This window comes from Oncorhynchus gorbuscha, linkage group LG12, assembly GCF_021184085.1.
Source record: "Oncorhynchus gorbuscha isolate QuinsamMale2020 ecotype Even-year linkage group LG12, OgorEven_v1.0, whole genome shotgun sequence".
In the NCBI taxonomy this organism is placed as follows: Eukaryota; Metazoa; Chordata; class Actinopteri; order Salmoniformes; family Salmonidae; genus Oncorhynchus; species Oncorhynchus gorbuscha.
The window spans coordinates 54,899,356-54,922,169 of NC_060184.1; the positions used below are offsets into that span (position 1 = coordinate 54,899,356).

General features: G+C 41.4%; 1 protein-coding gene across 4 annotated transcripts in view; it reads left to right on the plus strand.

Moving 5' to 3' along the window:
- Nucleotides 1-22,493, plus strand: part of LOC123991131 (rho GTPase-activating protein 12-like) — a 110,321-nt gene extending 87,828 nt beyond the window's left edge. For 3 of the 4 annotated variants that reach the window (XM_046292360.1, XM_046292357.1, XM_046292358.1), the window contains 11 exons: nt 9,599-9,660; nt 11,272-11,353; nt 11,715-11,843; nt 12,621-12,824; nt 13,197-13,299; nt 13,425-13,544; nt 13,681-13,779; nt 13,980-14,057; nt 14,257-14,391; nt 17,886-17,991; nt 18,318-22,493. In XM_046292360.1, coding sequence (XP_046148316.1) covers nt 9,599-9,660; nt 11,272-11,353; nt 11,715-11,843; nt 12,621-12,824; nt 13,197-13,299; nt 13,425-13,544; nt 13,681-13,779; nt 13,980-14,057; nt 14,257-14,391; nt 17,886-17,991; nt 18,318-18,492 — 1,293 coding nt within the window. In that variant the 3' untranslated portion in view covers nt 18,493-22,493. The remainder of the gene's footprint in view (nt 1-9,598; nt 9,661-11,271; nt 11,354-11,714; nt 11,844-12,620; nt 12,825-13,196; nt 13,300-13,424; nt 13,545-13,680; nt 13,780-13,979; nt 14,058-14,256; nt 14,392-17,885; nt 17,992-18,317) is intronic. The other variant, XM_046292359.1, reaches the window with a different exon arrangement.
- The last annotated feature ends 321 nt before the right edge of the window (nt 22,494-22,814 follow it).

Genomic DNA, 22,814 nt, shown 5'->3' on the forward strand with positions numbered 1-22,814 from the left:
GCTTTATATTTTCATTTTAAAAAGTGCGCTATTTAAAAAAGTTGCATGCTTCCGTGCTCAAATTCGATAAATAACAATGGCAACAGTAGGAGGAGCTTGGCCCATTCCATTTGATCCACCAGCAGAACAGAACTCTGAACATTCTAAACAGCATTACAAGAAAAGGCTGCTGAGGGAAAATCCAGAGACATTGTTTGCTGATTATACCCTAATTAGAGACAAGAATACGATCTCTGACCTTCGGCAGGGTAGCCTAGTGGTTAGAGCGTTGGACTAGCAACCGGAACGTTGACAAGGTACAAATCTGTCGTTCTGCCCCTGAACAGACAGTTAACCCACTGTTCCAAGGCCGTCATTGAAAATAAGAATTTGTTCTTAACTGACTTGCCTAGTTAAATAAAGGTTACAAAAATACATCTTTTTTAAAAGAGAGCATACTGCTGCTTGGTGTTCTGCCAAATGTAGGCACTTTGGCCATGTCAGAAAGAGAGAATCACCAATTGTCAAATATCTTGGTATTTGATGTACAGGAGCCTGATAATCAACTCCTCACCTACAACAATGACACCGTAATGATTCAAGGCTTAGAAGCTGCACTTGTCCTCGATACAGTGCCTTGCAAAAGTATTTATCCCCCTTGGTGTTTTTCTATTTTGTTGCATTACAACCTATAATTTAAATGGATATTTATTTTGATTTCGTGTAATGGACATACACAAAATATTCTAAATTGGTGAAGTGAAATGGAAAAAAAATATTGTTTTAAAAAAAAATCCCCAAAATAGAAAACGTGCTGCGTGCATATGTATGCCCCCTCGTTGCAATGAAGCCCCTAAATAAGATCTGGTGCAACCAATTACCTTCAGAAGTCACATAATTAGTTAAATAAAGTCCGCCTGTGTGCAATCGAAGTGTCACATGATCTCAGTATATATACACCTTTTCTGAAAGGCCCTGGAGTCTACAACACTACTAAGCAAGGGGCGCCAAGAAGTGAGTGGCACCATGAAGACAAATGAGCTCTCCGAACAGGTCAGGGACGAAGTTGTGGAGAAATACAGATCAGGGCTGGGTTATAAAAAAATATCCTAAACTTTGAACATCCCACAGAGCACCATTAAATCAATTTTTTTTTAATTGAAAGAATGTGGCACCACAACAAACCTGCCAAAAGAGGGCCGCCCACCAAAACTCACGGACCAGGCAAGGAGGGAATTAATCAGAGAGGCAACAATGAGACCAAAGATAATGCTGAAGGAGCTGCAAAAGCTCCACAGCGGAGATTGGAGTATCTGTCCATAGGACCACTTTAAGCCGTACACTTCACAGAGCTGGGCTTTACGGAAGAGGGGCCAGAAAAAAGCCATTGCTTAAATAAAAAAATTATCAAACACGTTTGGTGTTCATCAAAAGGCTTGTGGGAGACTCCCCAAACATATGGAAGAAGGTACTCTGGTAAGAAGAGACTAAAATTGAGCTTTTTGGCCATCGAGGAAAACGCTATGTCTGGCACAAACACCACCAAGTTTTCATTTTTTTTTGTCTTATTTCTTGTTTGTTTCACAATAAAAAAAGATTTTGCATTTTCAAAGCGTTAAGCATGTTTTGTAGTAAATGATACAAACCCCCCAAAAATACATTTTAATTCCAGGTTGTAAGGCAAAAAAAAATGAAAAATGCCAAGAGGGTAAATACTTTCACAAGCCATTATATACATGAGTTTACATCACTGAAATAGCTAGCAGACACCTTGTAAGAGAATGGCACTCTAACACCACAGCCCAGAACAGCAATACACAGGCAGAGCATCCCATGGCCTTCATTTTATGTGACTCCAATGGTACATTTCTCAGAGTGAAACTACTATTCCCTGGCATGTCAGTCAGAAAGCTATGGTACCCAATCACAGCAAGTGCCTTAAAGTCTTGTCAAGCAACAAATTAAATGTGGCAAAACATATAATTCCCACAGGTACTAATAATTTAATGGCAGTGAGAGGACATTTACAGTTGAAGTCGGAAGTTTACATACACTTAAGTTGGAGTCATTAACTCGTTTTTCAACCACTCCACGAATTTCATTTTTTTTTTTAACAAACTATAGTTTTGGCAAGTCGGTTGCGACATCTACTTTGTGCATGACACAGGTAATTTTTCCAACAGTTGTTTACAGACAGATTATTTCACCCATAATTTACTGTATCATAATTCCAGTGGGTCAGAAATGTACATACACTAGGTTAACTGTGCCTTTAAACGGCTTGGAAAATTCCCGAAAATGATGTCATGGCTTTAGAAGCTTCCGATAGTCTAATTGACGTCATTTGAGTCAATTGGATGTGTACATGTGGATGTATTGCAAGGCCTACCTTTAAACTCAGTGCCTCTTTGCTTGATATCATGGGAAAATCAAAAGAAATCAGCCAAGACCTCAGAAAAAAATGTGTAGAAATGTCTGGTTCATCCTTGGGAGCAATTTCCAAATGCCTGAAGGTACCACGTTCATCTGTACAAACAATAGTTTGCAAGTATAAACACCATGGACAACGCAGCCATCATATCGCTCAGGAAGGAGATGTGTTCTGTCTGCTAGAGATGGACGTACTTTGGTGCGGAAAGTGCAAATCAATCCCGGAACAACAGCAAAGGACCTTGTGAAGATGCTGGAGGAAACGTGTACAAAGTATCTATATCCACAGTAAAACGATTCCTATATCGACATAACCTGAAAGGCCACTCAGCAAGGAAGAAGCCACTGCCCCAAAACCAACATAAAAAAAGCCAGACTACGGTTTGCAACGGCACATGAGGACCAAGATCGTACTTTTTGGAAAAATGTCCTCTGGTCTGATGAAACAAAAATAGAACTGTTTGGCCATAAGGAACATCGTTATGCTTGGAGGAAAAAGGGTTATGCTTGCAAGCCGAAGAACACCATCCCAACCATGATGCATGGGGTTGGCAGCATCATGTTGTGGGGGTGCTTTGCTGCAGGAGGGACTGGTGCACTTCACAAAATAGATGGCATCATGAGGTAGGAAAATTACGTGGATATATTGATGCAACGTCTCAAGGCATCAGTGAGGAAGTTAAAGCTTGGTCGCAAATGGGTCTTCCAAATGGACAATGAACCCAAGCATACTTCTAAAGTTGTGGCAAAATGGCTTAAGAACAACAAAGTCAAATATTGGAGTGGCCATCACAAAGGTCTGACCTCAATCCTATAGAACATCTGTGGGCAGAACTGAAAAAGTGTGTGCGAGCAAGGAGGCCTAAAAACCTGACTCAGTTACACCAGCTCTGTCAGGAGGAATGGGCCAAAATTCACCCAGCTTGTTGTGGGAAGCTTGTGGAAGGCTACCCTTAAATGTTTGACCCAAGTTCCACAATTTAAAGGCAATGCTACCAAATACTAATTTAGTGTATGTAAACTTCTGATCCACTGGGAATGTGATGAAATAAATAAAAGCTGAAATACATCATTCTCTCTCCTATTCTGACATTTCACTTTCTTAAAATAAAGTGGTGATCCTAACTGACCCAAGAGAGGGAATTTGTACTAGGTTTAAATGTCAGGAATTGTGAAAAACTGAGTTTAAATGTATTTGGCTAAGGTGTATGTAAAACTTCCGACTTCAGCTGTATCTCCTGTAATGCAGCACGTGGCAGCTAGAGGTCCAGAGAGATTTCCTAACTCCAAAATCACTGTGTCCACCCTGTTGCCATGTGGAGATGACAACGCTGAACTGTCTAGAGGCTGTGCTCTCAACAGACAATGTTTACTTATGGAATCACCGTGACATTCACCCCCAGCTGATGTACGACCTAGTACACTTGGACAAAGGTGTTTGCTAGGAAACTGCTCTGGGACAAAGCAAAAACCAAAATAAGAGGAACTCCTCGACGATCACAACTATCAAGCCCGCACCCAGAGAGACCAGCAACACCCTACACCATCGGGCCACTCCCAGAGAGACCAGCAACACCCTACACCATCGCCCACCCAGAGAGACCAGCAACACCCTAGACACCCAGAGACCAGCAACACCCTACACCATCGGGCCACACCCAGAGAGACCAGCAACACCCTACACCATCAGGACACACCCAGAGAGACCAGCAACCAGCACACCCAGAGAGACCAGCAACACCCTACACCATCGGGCCACACCCAGAGAGACCAGCAACACCCTACACCATCGGGCCACACCCAGAGAGACCAGCAACACCCTACACCATCGGGCCACACCCAGAGAGACCAGCAACACCCTACACCATCGGGCCACACCCAGAGAGACCAGCAACACCCTACACCATCGGGCCACACCCAGAGAGACCCAGAGAGACCAGCAACACACCTGAGACCAGCAACACACCCATCGGGCCACACCCAGAGAGACCAGCAACACCCTCGGGCCACCCCATCCAGCAACACCCTACACCATCGGGCCACACCCAGAGAGACCAGCAACACCCTACACCATCGGGCCACACCCAGAGAGACCAGCAACACCCTACACCATCGGGCCACACCCAGAGAGACCAGCAACACCCTACAACATCGGGCCACACCCAGAGAGACCAGCAACATCCTACACCATCGGGCCTCATCCAGAGAGGCCCGCTCCACCCTACACCACCAGGCTACTTCCAGAGTGGACAACATGACCCAGGTTATCACTAAACCAACTAGTGTATACCAATAGTGTTGGATCTGTGACGTCCACTTGTATTGATATCTTCACCAATGCTGCAGAGCTTTGCTTCAAAGTTGTTCCCATTGGCTGTAAGTGACCATACATTGTGGCAATAACAAGGAAAGCCAAAGTACCAAATAGCAGGGCCTAAAGTTATTTATAAGAGATCATACAAAATGTTTTCTCATGAGAATCCAGATGCAGTACTTGAAGTATTTGTAAAATGATTCTTGCAATTGTTGACAAACATGCACCTGTTCAGAAACTGTGAGAACTGTTAGAGCCCCCTGGATCAAATAAATTATGCAGAACAGGTGGCAAACAAGTCAGGCTGCTCAGCTGATTGGTTGACATACTGTCAATTGAGAGTAAACTTAACCAAAAACTGCATAAATTATATTACCAAAACAAGATGCATGACATAAAAAACTACAGGAAAAGAGCACCTTAAATGACATGGGCAGAAAACATAATTCATCTACATCATTCATTGAATTTGATGGGTCATTTATAACAAAACCTTTTGATGTAGCTAATCATTTCAATGACTTTCACCGGTAAAGTGGACAAACTGAGAAGTGAATGTCAACATTCAACAGTGAACCATCATATTTGTGTATTGAAGATCTATTAATGAAAGAGAAGGATTGCCGTTTTGAATTTGCTCAAGTTTGTGTGGAAGAGGTGGAAAACAGTTGTTATCCATCAATACTGTTAGACGATCTAGATGATAAACTATTGAGAATGGTAGCAGACTGTATTGACATTTCTTTAACCAAAGCCCAAAGGAGTGTATCAATAGGTGGAAGGAGGCTAAAGTAATTCCACTACCTACAAATCGTAAAGCACCCTTTGCTGGCTCGAACCGTCACCCAATCAGTTTGCTACCTGTTCTTATTAAACCTATGGTCTAAATTGTGTTTGAACAAATACAATGCTATTTTATAAGAATTTGACTACTGACGTTCAGCATGCATATAAGGGAAGCAAAGTCAACGTGTGCTACATTGACTCAGATGACTGATTGGCTAAAATAAATTAATAATAAGTTGATAATTGTAGCTGTATTTTTAGATTTCAGTGTTATTGAAAAAAACTCACTTGTTATGGCTTTACGTGGTATTACCTGCCATCATATGGTTGGAGAGTTACTTATCCAATAGAACTCATAGAGTATTCTTCAATGGAAGCTTCTCTAACATCATACAGCATATACAGTGCGGTATTCCTCAGGGCATTTGCCTTGGGCCTTTACTCTTATCAATTGTTTTTTTTTTTTTTACAAATGATTTGCCTCTTGTCTTACAAGAAGCTAAAATGACTATGTATGCTGATGATTGAAGACTCTACACATCAGCACCTACAGCCAGTGAGCTCACTGAGACTCGTAGCCAGGGGTAACAGCCAGTGTCAGAATGGATCATTAAGAATAAACTGGTCTTAAATACAGCTAAAACAAAAAGCATTGTATTTGGTTCAAAGCATTCTCTAAGACCTAAACCTCAACTGGAGTTGTACATAAAGGGTGTGACCATTGAACACATTGAAGAAGCTGAACTCCTAGGAGTTACATTGGATGGTCAGTTATCATGGTCAAATCATATTGACAATATCAACTGTACTAGTTGATCAGGCTTTGATCTTGTCCCATCTTGTTTACTGTCCGGCAATATGGTCAGTTGCAGCAAAGAAAGAACTGGCAAAGCTGCAGCTGGCGCAAAAAAAGAGCAGCACACCTTGCCTTTAACTGGACACACATAACTAACATCAACAACATGAATGGTAGTCTTTCATGGTTGACGAGAAATTGACTACATGTAGTAATTTCAATAAATATTTGTGTGTTAAAAATGCCAAACCACTTGTGTAATCTATTTTCATACACTTCTTACAGACATACATACCCCACCAGACACGCCACTAATGGGTTTCTTCACGGTACCTAAACCAAAAACAGATTGAATGTGTTTCTGAGTAATGTATAGTGCCATGCCACCGTGGCGTCCTCTACAAGCAGAGGTTACTCAGGCAAAAAGCAAGTTTAACTTTAAAAATGTTACAGTATGTTTTTTCCCCCACTGCTCCTCTCCTCTTTAACTGTACTGTGTGTAACTAGTATCTCTGTTGTCTCTTGGTGTCTTTCCTATATGTAACTTATTTTATTTGTTTATTTTCAATTTAATGTAATATCTTGTGGTGTTCTTGTCTATTGCTGTTAAATAACATTAACATTTTCCATGACAACATTTGGAGTCTCTGAAATATAATTATAATTAACTAAGTCAAAAACAAACATTTAGCTGTTAGCTAGGCAAGTTGTATTTTGAGGCTTAAAATCTAAGCAAAGTGATTTTGAGGTTGGAATTGCAGGATGTATTTATACTGAACATAAATATGAACGCAACATGCAAAGGCTTGGTCCCGTGTTTCACAAGCTGAAATTAAAGACCCCAGAAATGTTCCACACTCACAAAAAGCTTATTTTTCTCATTTTGTGCACAAATGTGTTTACGTCCCTGTTAGTGAGCATTTCTCCTTTCCCAAGATAATCCATCCATCTGACAGGTGTCATATCAATAAATGTATTAAACAGCATGATCATTACACAGCTGCACCTTGTGCTCGGGACAATAAACGGCCACTCTAAAATGTGCAGTTCTGACATGTAACACAATGCTGCAGATGTCTCCAAGTTTTGAGGGAGAGTGCAATTGGCATGCTGACTGCAGGAATGTCCACCAGAGCTGTTGCCAGATAATTGAATGTTAATTTCTCAACCATAAGCTGCCAACAACATAATTTGAGAGAATCTGTCACTACGTCCAACAGGCTGGGCCTGGCTCCCCAGTGGTTGGGCCTGGTTCCCAAAGGGGGTTGGCCTATGCCCTCCCAGGCCCAGCCATGGCTGCGCTCCTGCCCAGTCATGTGAATCCATAGATTAGGGCCTAATTTATTTATTTCAATTGACTGATTCCTTTTGTGAACTGTAACTGAGTAAAATTAGTTTATTTGTGTTCAGTATAGTTATAAGCAGTGGCAAAGCACGTACCCACTTAATGTGGGGGTGCACCTAATCCTATATTTTTTATTATTCAATATATATATATATAAGTATACAAAACATTACGAATATAAATATACAGTTGAAGTCGGAAGTTTAGATACACTTAGGTTGGAGTCATTAAAACTTGTTTTTCAGCCACTTTACAATTTTTTTTTTAACAAACTATCGTTTTGCCAAGTTGGTTAGGACATCTACTTTGTGCATGACAAGTAATTTTTCCAACAATTGTTTACAGACAGATTATTTCACTTATAATTCACTGTATCACAATTCTAGTGGGTCAGAAGTTTACATACACTAAGTTGACTGTGCCTTTAAACAGCTTGGAAAATTCCAAAAAATTATGTCATGGCTTTAGAAGCTTCTGATAGGCTAATTGACATATTTTGAGTCAATTGGAGGTGTACCTGTGGATATATTTCAAGGCCTACCTTCAAACTCAGTGCCTCTTTGCTTGACATCATGGGAAATTCAAAAGAAATCAGCCAAGACCTCAGAATTTTTGGTTCACCCTTGGGACCATTTTCCAAACTCCTGAAGGTACCACGCAGCCATCATACCTCTCTGGAAGGAGATGCGTTCGGTCTCCTAGAGATGAACGTACTTTGGTGCGAGAAGTGCAAATCAATCCCAGAACAACAGCAAAGGACCTTGTGAAGATGCTGGAGGAAACGTGTACAAAAGTATCTATATCCACAGTAAAACGAGTCCTATATCAGCATAACCTGAAAGGCCGCTCAGCAAGGAAGAAGCCACTGCTCAAAAACCGCCATAGAAAAGCCAGACTACGGTTTGCAACTGCACATGGGGAGAAAAATTGTACTTTTTGGAGAAATGTCCTCTGGTCTGATGAAAAAACAAATAGAACTGTTTGGCCATAATGACCATTGTTATGTTTTGAGGAAAAGGGGAATGCTTGCAAGTCGAAGAACACCATCCCAACCGTGAAGCACAGGGGTGGCAGCATCATGTTGTGGGGATGCTTTGCTGCAGGAGGGACTGGTGCACTTCACAAAATAGATGGCATCATGAGGCAGTTAAATTACATGGATATATTGAAGCAACATCTCAAGACATCAGTCAGGAAGTTAAAGCTTGGTCGCAAATGGGTCTTGCAAAAATGACAATGACCCTAAACAGTATTAAATCATATCGTCTGTAATTTGAAATACCCCGGTATAAACAGTATATCGCCCAAACCTCTCTCTTTCTCTCCTGCATGTGTTCTTTCTGTCTCCATCTGCTACCGTGGCCAACGTCCTTTTCTACTGTCCAAGCTCCTTTTTAGTTTATGTTCTGTTTCTCTGTTACGGTATTGTCTTTCACCTTGTGGGACCATTGATAACGAACCGTTTGAATCAATAGATTGTGCGTCTGTGTTGTAGCACAGCCTATCGGTGGTACAATGAAACATGTCTGTTTGCATGGGCATCACACCCTTTACTGCCCTGTTTCTTCTTTTTGTGTGTGTGTGTGTGTCTGTCTGTCTGTGTGTTAGTGTGTGCTCAAGTCATGAGCCTCATTATGTTGTTCTAATCTTTTTTCGGTATCTCATGGCCGCTGGCTGTGTTTTCCTTCTCCCCTGCTGTGAGGGTGTGTGTGTGTGTGTGTGTGTGTGTGTGTGTGTGTGTGTGTGTGTGTGTGTGTGTGTGTGTGTGTGTGTGTGTGTGTGTGTGTGTGTGTGTGTGTGTGTGTGTGTGTGTGTGTGTGTGTGTGTGTGTGTGTGTGTGTGTGTGTGTGTGTGTGTGTGTGCACATCTTGAGTCTTTAAAAAAAATCTATTTAACTAGGCATGCTAGTCTGACTGTGTTAATGTCTCCTGTCTGTCTCCATCCACAGCCCTCTGAGAAGTGTGGAGTCCTCAACGTCACCAAAATCACTGAGAATGGCAAGAAAGTCAGGTAAAACATACTGTACAAAGATCATATAGATTAGAAAACATTGTCATTATCTTATGTGGAAGTAAGAGGACAATACAGCATCGTACAGACAAACAAAACAATGCCATTGATTCTTTGTTGATATAATGGACAGACTGATGGTTGATAAATGCTTGTGTTGGAGCCAGAGTTGCAAAAGTAGGCTATCTCACTGGAAATGTTTTAAGTTTGCCGGTAAACTATCAGAATTTTTTTTATTTTTCAAAGATGGATTACATTCAATAACAAGACATCTAGTGTCTGTTTTGGGTCATTTAGTTTATCACAGGTGTCTGTAGTAATATCTGGTCCTCTGTGTAAAATAATTAAAGATGATTAAAAAAATTAAAAAATAAATACAATGACAAAATGGTGAAGCATCCTGATTATTAGGGCTGACCCCATTTAGTCGACTGGACGATTGTTTGGTCGATAGGCTGTTGGTCGACCGAGATTTCTATAGTCGAGCAGAAGCAAAAAAAATCTAATAATAATGGTGTACTATGGTGTGATTTGCGCCTATTTGAGTGGACTGATCCATTGTGGAGGCTGTGGGGATGGCGCAGTCCATCTCCTAAGATATATGTGCGACTTAAATTGTATATGGTTATATTACGTAAGAACAATGGTGAAACATGTGCCTTCTCCCGCGTTGGATAGTGGTCGCTGTCCGCGGTTCTGAAACACATCCGTGTGCAGTTGAATTGGCACGTTTTCCTAGACCATGTGGCTATGTGCATATTGGCAAAGTTAAGCAACATAATGGTGTTGAGAACAATGCGACGGAGGCAGTAGCTCAGTTAGGACATGAGAAAACAGGCCTTGCCGTACTTGTCTAAGAAAAGGGAGAGAAGAAACCCAAACTTAATTAGGTTTTTAAATGTTTTTATTTAACCTTGATTTAACTAGGCAAGTCAGTTAAGAACAAATTCTCATTTACAGTGACGGCCTAAGTTATTCAAGTTAACATTGCCAAAGTTACGATAGATTATCATATATTTTCTGTTAATTACCAAAAATGATTGAAGATTCCGGTAGCTTTGCAACACTAGTTGGGACTGGTTGATAAATGGTTGTGTTGTGACATGGTTTATAAAGGGTTGTGTTGTGATGGTAAATAAATGTGACGTGGTTTATGGTTGATAAATGGTTGTGTTCTGACATGGTTGATGGTTTTTATAAAGGGTTTTATTGTGATGGTTGATTTAAATAGATGTGACTGACATGGTTTGGTTTTATAAAGGTTGATTGTGATGGTTGATTTAAATAGATGTTGTTTATGTTGATAAATGGTTGTGTTCTGACATGGTTGGTGGTTTTATAAAGGGTTGTATTGTGATGGTTGATTTAAATAGATGTAACGTGGTTTATGGTTGATAAATGGTTGTGTTCTGACATGGTTGGTGGTTTTATAAAGGGTTTTATTGTGATGGTTGATTTAAATAGATGTAACGTGGTTTATGGTTGATAAATGGTTGTGTTCTGACATGGTTGATGGTTTTATAAAGGGTTGTATATTGTGATGGTTGATTTAAATAGATGTGACGTGGTTTATGGTTGATAAATGGTTGTGTTGTGACGTGGTTCTAACAGGAAGAACTGGACATCTTCGTGGACAGTACTCCAGGGCTCCTCACTGCTCTTCGCTAAAGGACAGGGGAGTGGCACCAGCTGGGTACGTACCCCATCAGCCGCCTTGTTAGGAACCACCTTGGGTTAAAAATAGAGTTTTACAGCTGACGTCAGTTAATTAACATTTAAAAAATTAGAGCTGAATATCTCCCCTACTTTTCCAATAACCTGCAGGAGTTTTCACCTCAAGAAGAGGGTGGCAGTGCCTAAGAACGACCTGGTTTGCTGTCTATCTCCAGTTAGTAGTAGTGCTAGTGCACCATAGGTCTTTCGATCTGTTCTGTTTCCCTTGTCCCTTCTTCTTTCATCTGTCTGTGACTCTATATTTCTCATTTGCCATCCTTCTCCTCTCCTCTTACTCTATTATTTTCCTCTCCTTCTTCCTTTCCTCTCCTCATCCAAAGCCGCACTACCGTAGTGGCTCCATCCCTGAGCTGCTGCTCACTCTGCTGGCCAACTGGAAGCGTTCGGTCAAGCCCTGCCCAGCTGTCTCCTATGTCCACTCTGTCCATGGGCGTGCCCCAGCTGCCACTGTATGTCTCCTCTGTCCCTGTGCATGTGTTCCATTTGTCCCCCTGCCTGTCCGTCATGCTCACACTATCCCCTCGCCCTATCCCCTGCCTGCTACTCATAACCTAGCCTGATTGGTTGACCAAGGGATGTAGGGGGATGCGTTTCCTCTGGGTCCCCCGCCCTCCTATTTCGATGGGCACCGTCACTGTTCATGACACAAACTGTTCACATCCCTCTTGTTGGTGGAGATCATTTTGCAGGTTTAAAGCTTATTTTTTTGCAATTCTATACATTTTGCCATGTCTAAATTGTATTCATATGATATTTGAGTGATAAAAAAAAAGGAATATCTATGGGCTAGTAAATCTGAACATTTCAGACAAGTTATAAATAGCTCTCTAAGGTAATCCCCCCCCCCCCCCTTTGTGCCCCACAGTTTGGGAACCACTGGCCTAGATAGAGGTGTTGTTGATATGCATACAATACTAACCTGCTGAGTCCCCCCCCCAAAAAAATTGATAACAGTTGAACTTCCCCGTACAATACTAAATGTTCAGCTTGCAACACAGTGGTGTGAATAAGATCGCCTGTGGTTTATCTTCAAGTCAACATAGCGGTTAATAACGACGTGTAACTATAACACAGTAACTTGTAACACTGCTTTGGTTGTTTTTAATGCAACTTGAAATAACAACTGTGTGAAAAATACTCATGAAAGATTTACCACTATTACTATCCTTGAGTTGGAAACCCAGCTCTCATCTGATTTGTCTGAATGTTGAATTATTTCCTTGTAGAAGTTTGTGGGTAACCAGTCGAAGCCGGAGTTCACTGTGGATCTCAGAGGGGGGTCAGTTGATTGGGCATCCAAGGATAAGTCAAGCAAGAAGCACGTCATTGAACTGAAGACCCGTCAGGGGACGGAGCTGCTGATCCAATCGGAGATTGACAGCGTCATCAACGACTGGTACCGAGCCCTGACAGACACCATCAGCACACATGTGAGTGGACCTCTCTCTTCAGTCCAGAGCTTAGTAACTACCACACCTATAACATAATCAAATCCTGCACTAACTTGCTCTGTTTAGATGTCCGTCAGAGGGACTAGAAAAGTACAGTACAAGGCCAATGACGCTCTAGAATCTCTGTAATGAGGGTCTTCTGAATATTCATTTATTTTTATCTGTTCAGTTCCGCATCCCTCCAATAGAGGGTAGAACTAACGGAAGTTGTCTCTCTCTGTGTGTGTGTGTGTGTGTGTGTGTGTGTGTGTGTGTGTGTGTGTGTGTGTGTGTGTGTGTGTGTGTGTGTGTGTGTGTGTGTGTGTGTGTGTGTGTGTGTGTGTGCGTGTGTGTGTGTGTGTGTGGGGACAGGCATGGGAGTCAGATGAGGCCATAGAGGAGGACATGCCTGAGTCCCCCGGGACAGAGAAACAAGACAAGGAGAAGGACCACCGAGACTCCAAGAAAAACAGAGGTGCCTTGACTAAATACGCTGTGAGAGGGTGTGTTTGTGCGCGTTGTTTAGTGATCTTAGAAGGTATTGTGACCAAATGCCCTCTTGGTACCTGTTTAGACATGTTTCCTTCCATATGGTTTCAGCGATGAAGACATCTATAAGTATGGACTCCACTGACCAGAAAAAGACTAGAGTGAAGCTGAAGAAGTTCCTGACCCGCCGACCCACCTACCAGGCCGTCAAGGACAAGGGATACATTAAAGGTGTGGATGGAGATTTGGTTATGGGTTCCCGAGAATGGACCTACTGCTGTCCTCAACTAGAGGAAGCTAAACGCAGTGATAAAACCCTTGGTAACGAAACATTGTAAGTTGACGTCTCTCCGCGTTGCTTTCTCAGACCAGGTGTTTGGCTGCAGTCTGAGCAGCCTGTGTCAGAGGGAGAACACGTCAGTGCCCAACTTTGTCACCACCTGCATCGACCACGTGGAGACCACAGGTACGAACGAGCCATACATCTCTGTTCCTTTATCTGTTCCCCCTCTCTGTCTTTTGAGTTATGATTAGAATTTGTTCAGAGATGAGATGTCAAGATTTTTGTAATGATGATTGTGTGCTGAGTCACAAACACGAGTTCTAATGCCTCTCTCTCTCTCTCTCTCTCTCTCTCTCTCTCTCTTTCTCTCCTCTTCTCCTCAGGTCTGAGTGTAGATGGCATATACAGAGTGAGTGGGAATCTAGCTGTGATACAGAAGCTGCGCTTCGCTGTGAATCACGGTAGGGCATCACTAATGATATGATGTTATAGCTTTTTCCACTAGCTTTGGTACATGGTTAGTGACATAGGTACTGGAGGTATAGTCATTTTGTAAAGAGGTTTGGGTGTCAGTCAGTCCAACATTAACTTGTGTTGTGACTCTCAATTCTTGAACAGACCATGATCTCTTGTCTTAAAAGCTGTGTCTCTATATCCTAGATGAACAGTTAGAACTGGAGGACAGTAAGTGGGAGGACATCCACGTCACCACGGGAGCCCTGAAGATGTTCTTCAGAGAGCTGCCTGAACCCCTCTTCACCTACGACTCCTTCAACCACTTTATCAACGCCATCAGTGAGTAGTAACACACTTAACTACACTGTAGCGTACTTTACTATGTTGTCTAACCCTGTTCTTTACTGTGTTGTCTAACCCTGTTCTTTACTGTGTTGTCTAACCCTGTACTTTACTATGTTGTCTAACCCTGTACTTTACTGTGTTGTCTAACCCTGTACTTTACTGTGTTGTCTAACCCTGTACTTTACTGTGTTGTCTAACCCTGTACTTTACTGTGTTGTCTAACCCTGTTCTTTACTGTGTTGTCTAACCCTGTTCTTTACTGTGTTGTCTAACCCTGTTCTTTACTGTGTTGTCTAACCCTGTTCTTTACTGTGTTGTCTAACCCTGTTCTTTACTGTGTTGTCTAACCCTGTACTTTACTGTTGTCTAACCCTGTACTTTACTGTGTTGTCTAACCCTGTACTTTCCTAACCCTGTACTTTACTGGTTGTCTAACCCTGTACTTTACTGGGTTGTCTAACCCTGTACTTTACTGTGTTGTCTAACCCTGTACTTTACCGTGTTGTCTAACCCTGTACTTTACTGTGTTGTCTAACCCTGTACTTTACTGTGTTGTCTAACCCTGTACTTTACTGTGTTGTCTAACCCTGTACTTTACTGTGTTGTCTAACCCTGTACTTTGCTGTGTTGTCTAACCCTGTACTTTACTGTGTTGTCTAACCCTGTACTTTACTGTGTGCTTGTCCTACTGAGCCACTGTTTCTAATAGTTACATTAAGGAAGGATGGTTCACCTAAAGACAATGTCCATTAATGACTTCACGCTCAATTTACCACTTGGTTTAAGTGATTCCAAATATTTGCTGTTTGAAATGTGTCCACAAGACGGCGCCCTTATCATTTGAATTCACCCTATTAATTTGGATAATGTAAATCAGGGTTCAAAGACGGTAAAAACACCAGCAAATCAGCTCCAAGTGATTTTAATTTTGGAAAGGATACCCACGCACAAATAAGCAACAAGGCACAAGAGGCAGTGCTGTATCCAGAGTACAGTCACAAGTAAAAAGCATTGTTTTATTTACCTGTGACTGTCTGTATTCATGATACAGCACTGCCTCTTGTGCTTTATTGGTTTTACAAAACTGTTACCAACATATTCAAATAACAATGAATTAAACAGTTTCATTAAAATGTTATTTTGACAAGTCAGTTGTTTCGGTCATGTTGCAACAGACATGTTGTCCATTCTAAACCAAATGTTTGCTATGCAGGCTGGGTACCGTTATTGTCACTAGCCAACTTCAGCTAACTGAGTCACGCCAAACATTGAACCTGGAATGAGAGCACACGAGCTGCATTTTAGTTTGTTTGAACTTTTTTTTTCTATTTGCATTTACTTGGATATGTCCAGGATAATGAAGATGCGTGATTTCGCCTGGCTCAGACAGAAATGGTCTTGTCTGGGCACCGTTCACTCTCCTATGGTACAGAGATGGAAATTCCAAAGCCAAACATTGTTTCTGTGGTCGGACAGGGAGACAGCGAGGCTTATATTAACCCCCGCTGTACCAACCTAAATGTTCGGCTGGAAGCCAGGGGAAATAATTTGCGAGTTGAGATCAACACAAGAGATGAGTCATACAGAAACATGAGCATGATATTATTATGAGATGCAGTGATAATTGTCAGATGGAACTGTGAAGGCCATTACAACACGACTAGGAACGCTGCTTGTCCAATCAGCATCCAGGGTCCAAACAACCAGTTTTATAATGGAGAGATACAGTACCAGTCAAAAGTTTGGACACACCTACTCATTCAAGGGTTTTGCTTTATTTTTACTATTTTCTACATTGTAGAATAATAGTGAAGACATCAAACTATGAAATAACACATATGGAATCATGTAGTAACCAATAAAGCGTTAAGTGTTAAGCAAATGAAAATTCTTTTAAATTCTTCAAAGTAGTCACCCTTTGCCTTCATAACAGCTTTGCACACTCTTGATATTCTGTTAACCAGGTACACCTGGAATGGTTTTCCAACAACTCCAACAGGAGTTCCCACATATGCTGAGAACTTGTTGACTTTCCTTCACTCTGCGGTCCAACTCATCCCAAACCATCTCAATTGGGTTGAGGTCGGGTAATTGTAGAGGCCAGGTCATCTGATGCAGCACTCCATCACTCTCCTTCTTGGTCAAATAGCCCTTACACAGCCTGGAGGTGTGTTTTGGGTCATTGTCCTGTTGACAAACAAATGATAGTCCCACTAAGCGAAAACCAAAAGGGATGGCATATTGCTGCAGAATGCTGTGGTAGCCATGCTTGTTAAGTGTGCCTTGAATTCTAAATAAATCACTGACATTGTCACCATTAATGCACTGTCACACCTCCTCCTCCATGCTTCACGGTGGGAACCACACGAGGAGATCATCCGTTCACTTACGCTGCGTCTCACAACGACACGGCGGTTTGAACCAAATATCATAAAATTGGACTCAGCAGACTAAAGGACAGATTCCCACCGGTCTAAATGTCCATTGCTCATGTTTCTTGGCCCAAGCAAGTCTCTTCTTCTTATTAGTGTCATTTAGTAGTGGTTTCTTTGCAGCAATTCGACCATGAAGGCTTGATTCACGCAGTCTCCTCTGAACAGTTGATGTTGAGATGTGTCTGTTACTTTGCATTTATTTGGGCTGCAATCTGAGGTGTAGTTTACTCTAATGAACTTGTCCTCTGCAGCAGAGGTAACTCTGGGTCTTCCTTTCCTGTGGCAGTCCTCATGAGAGCCAGTTTCATCATAGCGCTTGATGGTTTTTGCGACTGCACTTGAAGAAACTTTCAAAGTTCTTGAAATTTTCCACATTGACTGACCTTCATGTCTTAAAGTAATGATAGACTGTTGTTTCTTTTTTCTTATTTGAGCTGTTCTTGCCATAATATAGACTTGGTGTTTTACCAAATAGGGCTATCTTCTGTATACCGCCCCTACCTTGTCACACCATAACTGATTGTCTCAAATGCATTAAGAAGGAAAGAAATTCCACACATCAACTTTTAACAAGACACACCTGTTAATTGAAATGCATTCCAGGTGACTACCTCATGAAGCTGGTTTAGAGAATGCCAAGAGTGTGCAAAGCTGTCAGGGCAAAGGATGGCTACTTTGAAGACTCTCAAATATAAAATATATTTTGATTTGTTGAATACATTTTTGGTTACTACATGATTTCTACAATGTAGAAAATAGTAAAAAATAAAGAAAAGCCCTGGAATGAGTAGGTGTGTCCAAACTTTTGACTGGTACTGTAATTGTGTTCGTTTACAAATGTAAGCAAGGTTTAAAATGATTGTTTTAGTCAAATGGTATCTGTTTATGGTTCTTGCAGTCAATTTGAAGTCTAACAATTATTTGTAATTTATGTTCTAGCCCCCTGACCATCCTCTCAAGAAAAAGTCTAGTTAATGATCCCTGATGTAAATGATGTGTTTTTCCTTATGCAGTGAAACTAATGGTGTCGTTTTACCTTTCACTCTCTTCCAGAATGCTCGGATTACAAGCAGCGAGTAAACTCAATAAAAGACTTAGTCAAGCAGTTGCCAAAACCGAATCACGACACAATGCAATGCCTCTTCAAACATCTCAGAAGGTAAAGCAAAGCTAGGCTGCGATATTACCCAAAGTATATTTATCGCAATTTGCATGTGATGTTTTTCGAATACTAGCAGTAGCTTACATAATAGATGTAAAGTTTTGACTCCAGCGTGCACCTGAACCCTTTGTTGACCAACCAACATATGTGTTGTGTTTCCTAATTGATAGGCCTATCTCACCATAACGGATCAAAGGGCAGTTCGAGAAAATGTCAGATGTGCTGGTCCATCTTTAGCCCAATGGCCTGTCTAAATTGGGGGGGGTTACTCCTTCTAGTCCGTCCCTGTATCTCACTCTGTCCTCTCCTTCCTGTCTCTCCAGGGTGATTGACCATGGAGAGGCCAACCGAATGACGACCCAGAGCGTAGCGATCGTCTTCGGTCCTACCCTGCTCAGACCTGAGACCGAGACTGGGAACATCGCTGTTCACATGGTATATCAGAACCAGATTGTTGAGCTCATCTTACTGGAGTATGAGAACATCTTCGGCAGGTAGAAAAAAAGAAACACCTGATGAAGAGGCCTGTGAGAGAAAGAGGATGGTCTGGTGACTGGTCGAAACCCAACACTGCTTATTTTTGTGACTGAAACATTGCTGCTGTGGACCAAGCAATTTAAAGAAAGAAAAACAAAAATGTAATTATTGTTCATTTGATAAAAAGATTAATAAAGGAAGCTAGTGAACGACTTTGCACTTACCCTTTTGAGAGAGCTAAGTATGATGTAAATAAATACAGATTTCATTCACTTTGGTTACAATGCCTGCTGTGAGTAGCAGGGCGGATCCATTGCTTCAGGAGGAGGGTGTTGATTGGTTGGTTTGTTGGTTGGTGAGCTGGCTGGATCGTGTCGTCATTGCCGTGACAATGGACGGAGTGCAGTGTGAATGGCGTGGATGGATCTCCCTTGATGTGATGTGATCCAGTGGATTTGAGTATTCGGGGTATAACTGTTTTACACTGGATTCCTATGGCCAGCATTAAGAACAGGCAACATACAACAAGAGCTTGGTGAATAAGACTTTCATTGTTTTGAACTGGAGTGGAACTGAAGAAGAGTATTATGGGATACATTCATGTGGCCCGCCGGAGTGACTTCCTCCTTTCTCTGATGACGTCGCGACACATCAGCCGGGCACACAGCCCACTCCAGGTCATTCAAACAGCAACAACTACCCACTGAATGAATGGCTGGGTGGGTGGTCTCTCAATGTCAAATCAATGGAAGCCCATATCCTGCTACTACCATGTGTTATAGCAAAGACCAAGCTTGGTTGTGTGTATTAAGACTCTCTTTGCTTTGTGTTGGAAAAAATATTACGCTTAACCTCTGAACTGTATATTCTCAGTTTTGTGGAACATTGACCATGTTGTGGTGACCATATTACTGCCACACCTGCAGTCATGAGTCATGACCACAGTAAAGTTCCACGTGACAATTGAGTCACAGTAATCTCCTTTTGTGCACTCTGGACATGCTTTGGTAGTACCCAACTTGCTAACTACCATCTGGTCCTAATGGCCTGGTACTCTGGGCTCTATTGTCCCTCTAACCACTCTGACCTTAATGCAAATTACATTTAAATATCACATCAAACACTTATCATCAAAACAGCAGGCCTATACAGTGTAAAACTCACCTCACTGTGATGATCAATTTGAAGAAAGAAGTTCAACAGACGGTTGAAACATTGTAGAACATGGTTGATTTGGATGTTGTTTCAAAGCTTGACACAACGAAATGGCCACCACATTGAAAGGTGATGATTCATTCTAAACAACCATATGCATATTAGAGCTTATGCATATTCTTATGAGCCCCCCCCCCCATGAAAAAAAATAACGGAATAAAAATGATGATTCTGCTGTTATACAATTCATAGCCTACCACATATTACCATGGCAGAAAAACATCAAACAAAAGTGATTTAAGATGTATTTGGTACATAATTGGTCTAGCCTTTTGAGTGGACTGTATTATCATGTATACTGAATAGGACTGGTTACCTAATGCTAAGCTCCAACATGTATATCCATGAGTCTGGGAGAGAACGTGTTGGTTCATTGATTGGGCAGGGCGGTTTAGCCTACAATTATTGATTTTGTATTTGATTTTGAATTGCCTAGTAATAGGGATTTTTTTTTTACAAATATTTCAGAATTCATTGGGTGACACATTACCTTTAGCTATACAGAATATCTCACCACCATGCATTTCCATCTCCTCTCTCTTCTTTATTAATTTCTCGAGCGCGCAGACAGTTTAGGGAAATATGTTTCGTTGCGATGTTCCCGAACAGATTTCACTTGGTTTACCAAATCAAGCACTAGGTAGCTGCAGGAACAAGGTTGGAGACCCAATGCCGTACAGTGTTTGGGCGGAATGTCACCTATCGGGCAGCGAGAGCATGCTCCTCAAAACAGCGGTTGATGCGTGTAGAGGAATAAGTGTTTTTATTTGTTTCTCAGCTGCTCATATTAAGCACAATTCCGCTATAAACACCGAAGTAACTTACAAAACGGACCGTCGGGAAAGCGCGCTGCCTCAGTTCGCTGTTCAAGTGCGTACAGATGTCATGTCTTTTTTTCCCCCTGTTCCTGTTCCTGCCCATTTAATAATGGGCCATTCTAAATCGGAACTAATTTGACATATTGGTCAAGACCAGATTAAACTGAGAATAGTCTGATGGGTGAAAATATAAGCATTTGATGGGAGAACAGCTGTGCAGTCTGAGGCAAGGAACAGAGCAAGCTTTTCTCCAATCATCAATCATCAATTAGTCGCGTCATGCAACCCATACATGTTTTGATTTCTCACAGCTGAAGTTGCCAAATAACTCTAAATCTAGCATATAGGACCAGTTTCAAATGATCACTTTTATGCTCAAACATAGACATTTCATATGCGCACTCGCGCCGTAATGGGAATAATATTTTATTTATATTTTATTCAGCTAAGTTCAATTATACTCTTCTTACTATACAATCAAATCAAATAATAGCATGGGACTTATAACCATATATTGTCAGCTAATTGGACAAGCCTACAGCCTATGTCATACAGCATAGCCAGATAACTAAAATATATTTTCTACTTATTATTTCTTTAGACCTGACTAAATTAAATAATGCATTTGTGATGGTGTATATTAAATGTCTCTATTAGGCTTTTTTTTAATGTCGATGTTCCAAAGGCATGCATTAACCAGCGGCTTGTAGGCTGGAGGCCTGGAGATGCTGATTGAGTTGTATGTTAATTACCGCTCAATTACCATGAGACGGGGCAGTCTTTTGCTTGATAATAACCTGCTGACAAAAATTAATGACCGACACAGCCCCTACCTCTGACTTCTGTGATGTTATTGTATGTGCAGCATAAAGCCCCAGTGGCATGGATGAATACAGAATCAGTATTAAATATGGGGTCTCTTGGAGGGGACCCCTGGATCAACTGGATGGGACATCACTCATATGTATTGCTTCTATTTCCCCTACTTTTATAATGACTAAATAATTCACCATAAAATTCATTCCAGGGAAATGAACTGGACCCCCCCCCGCCGCAGATCTACCCTTTGACCCCAGTGAAATCATCAACAGTGGTCAGTATATCACATGACTGGCTTTGGGAAACATCCAAACAAACTTGTATTTGTTGGGCTTAAACAGTAAATAAACTGCTTTATGTTATGATGAACAATAAGCTGAAGACTCTGTGTGTCCCAAATGGCATCCTATTCCCTATGTAGTGCACTACTTTTGCCCAGGTCCCAAATGGATCTGATCAGATCAAATGTAGTGCACTATAGAGGGAATAGGAACCATTTAGGATGTAGCCTAAGATCTTCCCTAATGTGTACAGATGTGTGTCATTGTGAAGTCTAATGTGCTTGGTATGGTAGGCCTCTGCTAGTGACAGGCCTTCATATTTGTAAAGTGGACATGTAAGTAAAAGTGGATGAGGAAGAGGATGCCAGGGAATAGCAGTCACCCCTAGCATTACTTTTTCAGATCAATTTTTGCATCCCAAATGGCACTCTATTCCCTATTTAGGCCTGTTTTATAATCCCTCTGCTTACCTAAACTGATATGAGCTGGACTGGGACTAGAGAGAGAATTATACTGGAAAAATAGTATTACATTCAATTAAAGTTGATTGCAATGGAAGGTAGAACGCAAAAAAAAGCCTCTGAATATTATGTACAGCAACTTACATTAAAAAATGGTCATTGTTCAAAGTCCCGTATAGTAATTCAAGTATGTATGCTTTGATGGTGAGTGGTTGGTTCAAGTGAAATATCACCACATGATTTTGTAAATCTGAATTGTCCACAAGAATACATACAGTATTGATACTTACAAAAGAGGAAGTGGTTATGAAAGTGTATCTGGATTTTGGCGCATGGTCAGTTGCACATTTTGAATGTACTTTTCAGACCAACTACTGTTTGTGACATTGTTATGTCTAATAATAAAAAACTAAAGGGGACAGACTCAACAGTGTAACTTTTTCACTTTCTGTTAAGGGTGGTAAAGGGTAACACTAGTCACTCACTACTGTACAGTCGTATACGTAACAAGTCTGTGATCCTCTGCCTTCTTGGGACACGTCTCCCTCGTAAGAGATGTTTCTTACCTCAATGGGATCGACCTGTATAAAGGCTAAATAAATCCATTGCAGGACTAATAAACACAATATGCCGACGAACGTTTGAAAGCAGCAGGTGGACCTTCTATATCGGCTCTGACCAGAACATCAGTCGATAAAGAAACATGCGAGTCTGCTTTCTAGGCGTCTCAATTAGCATCCCAATCAACA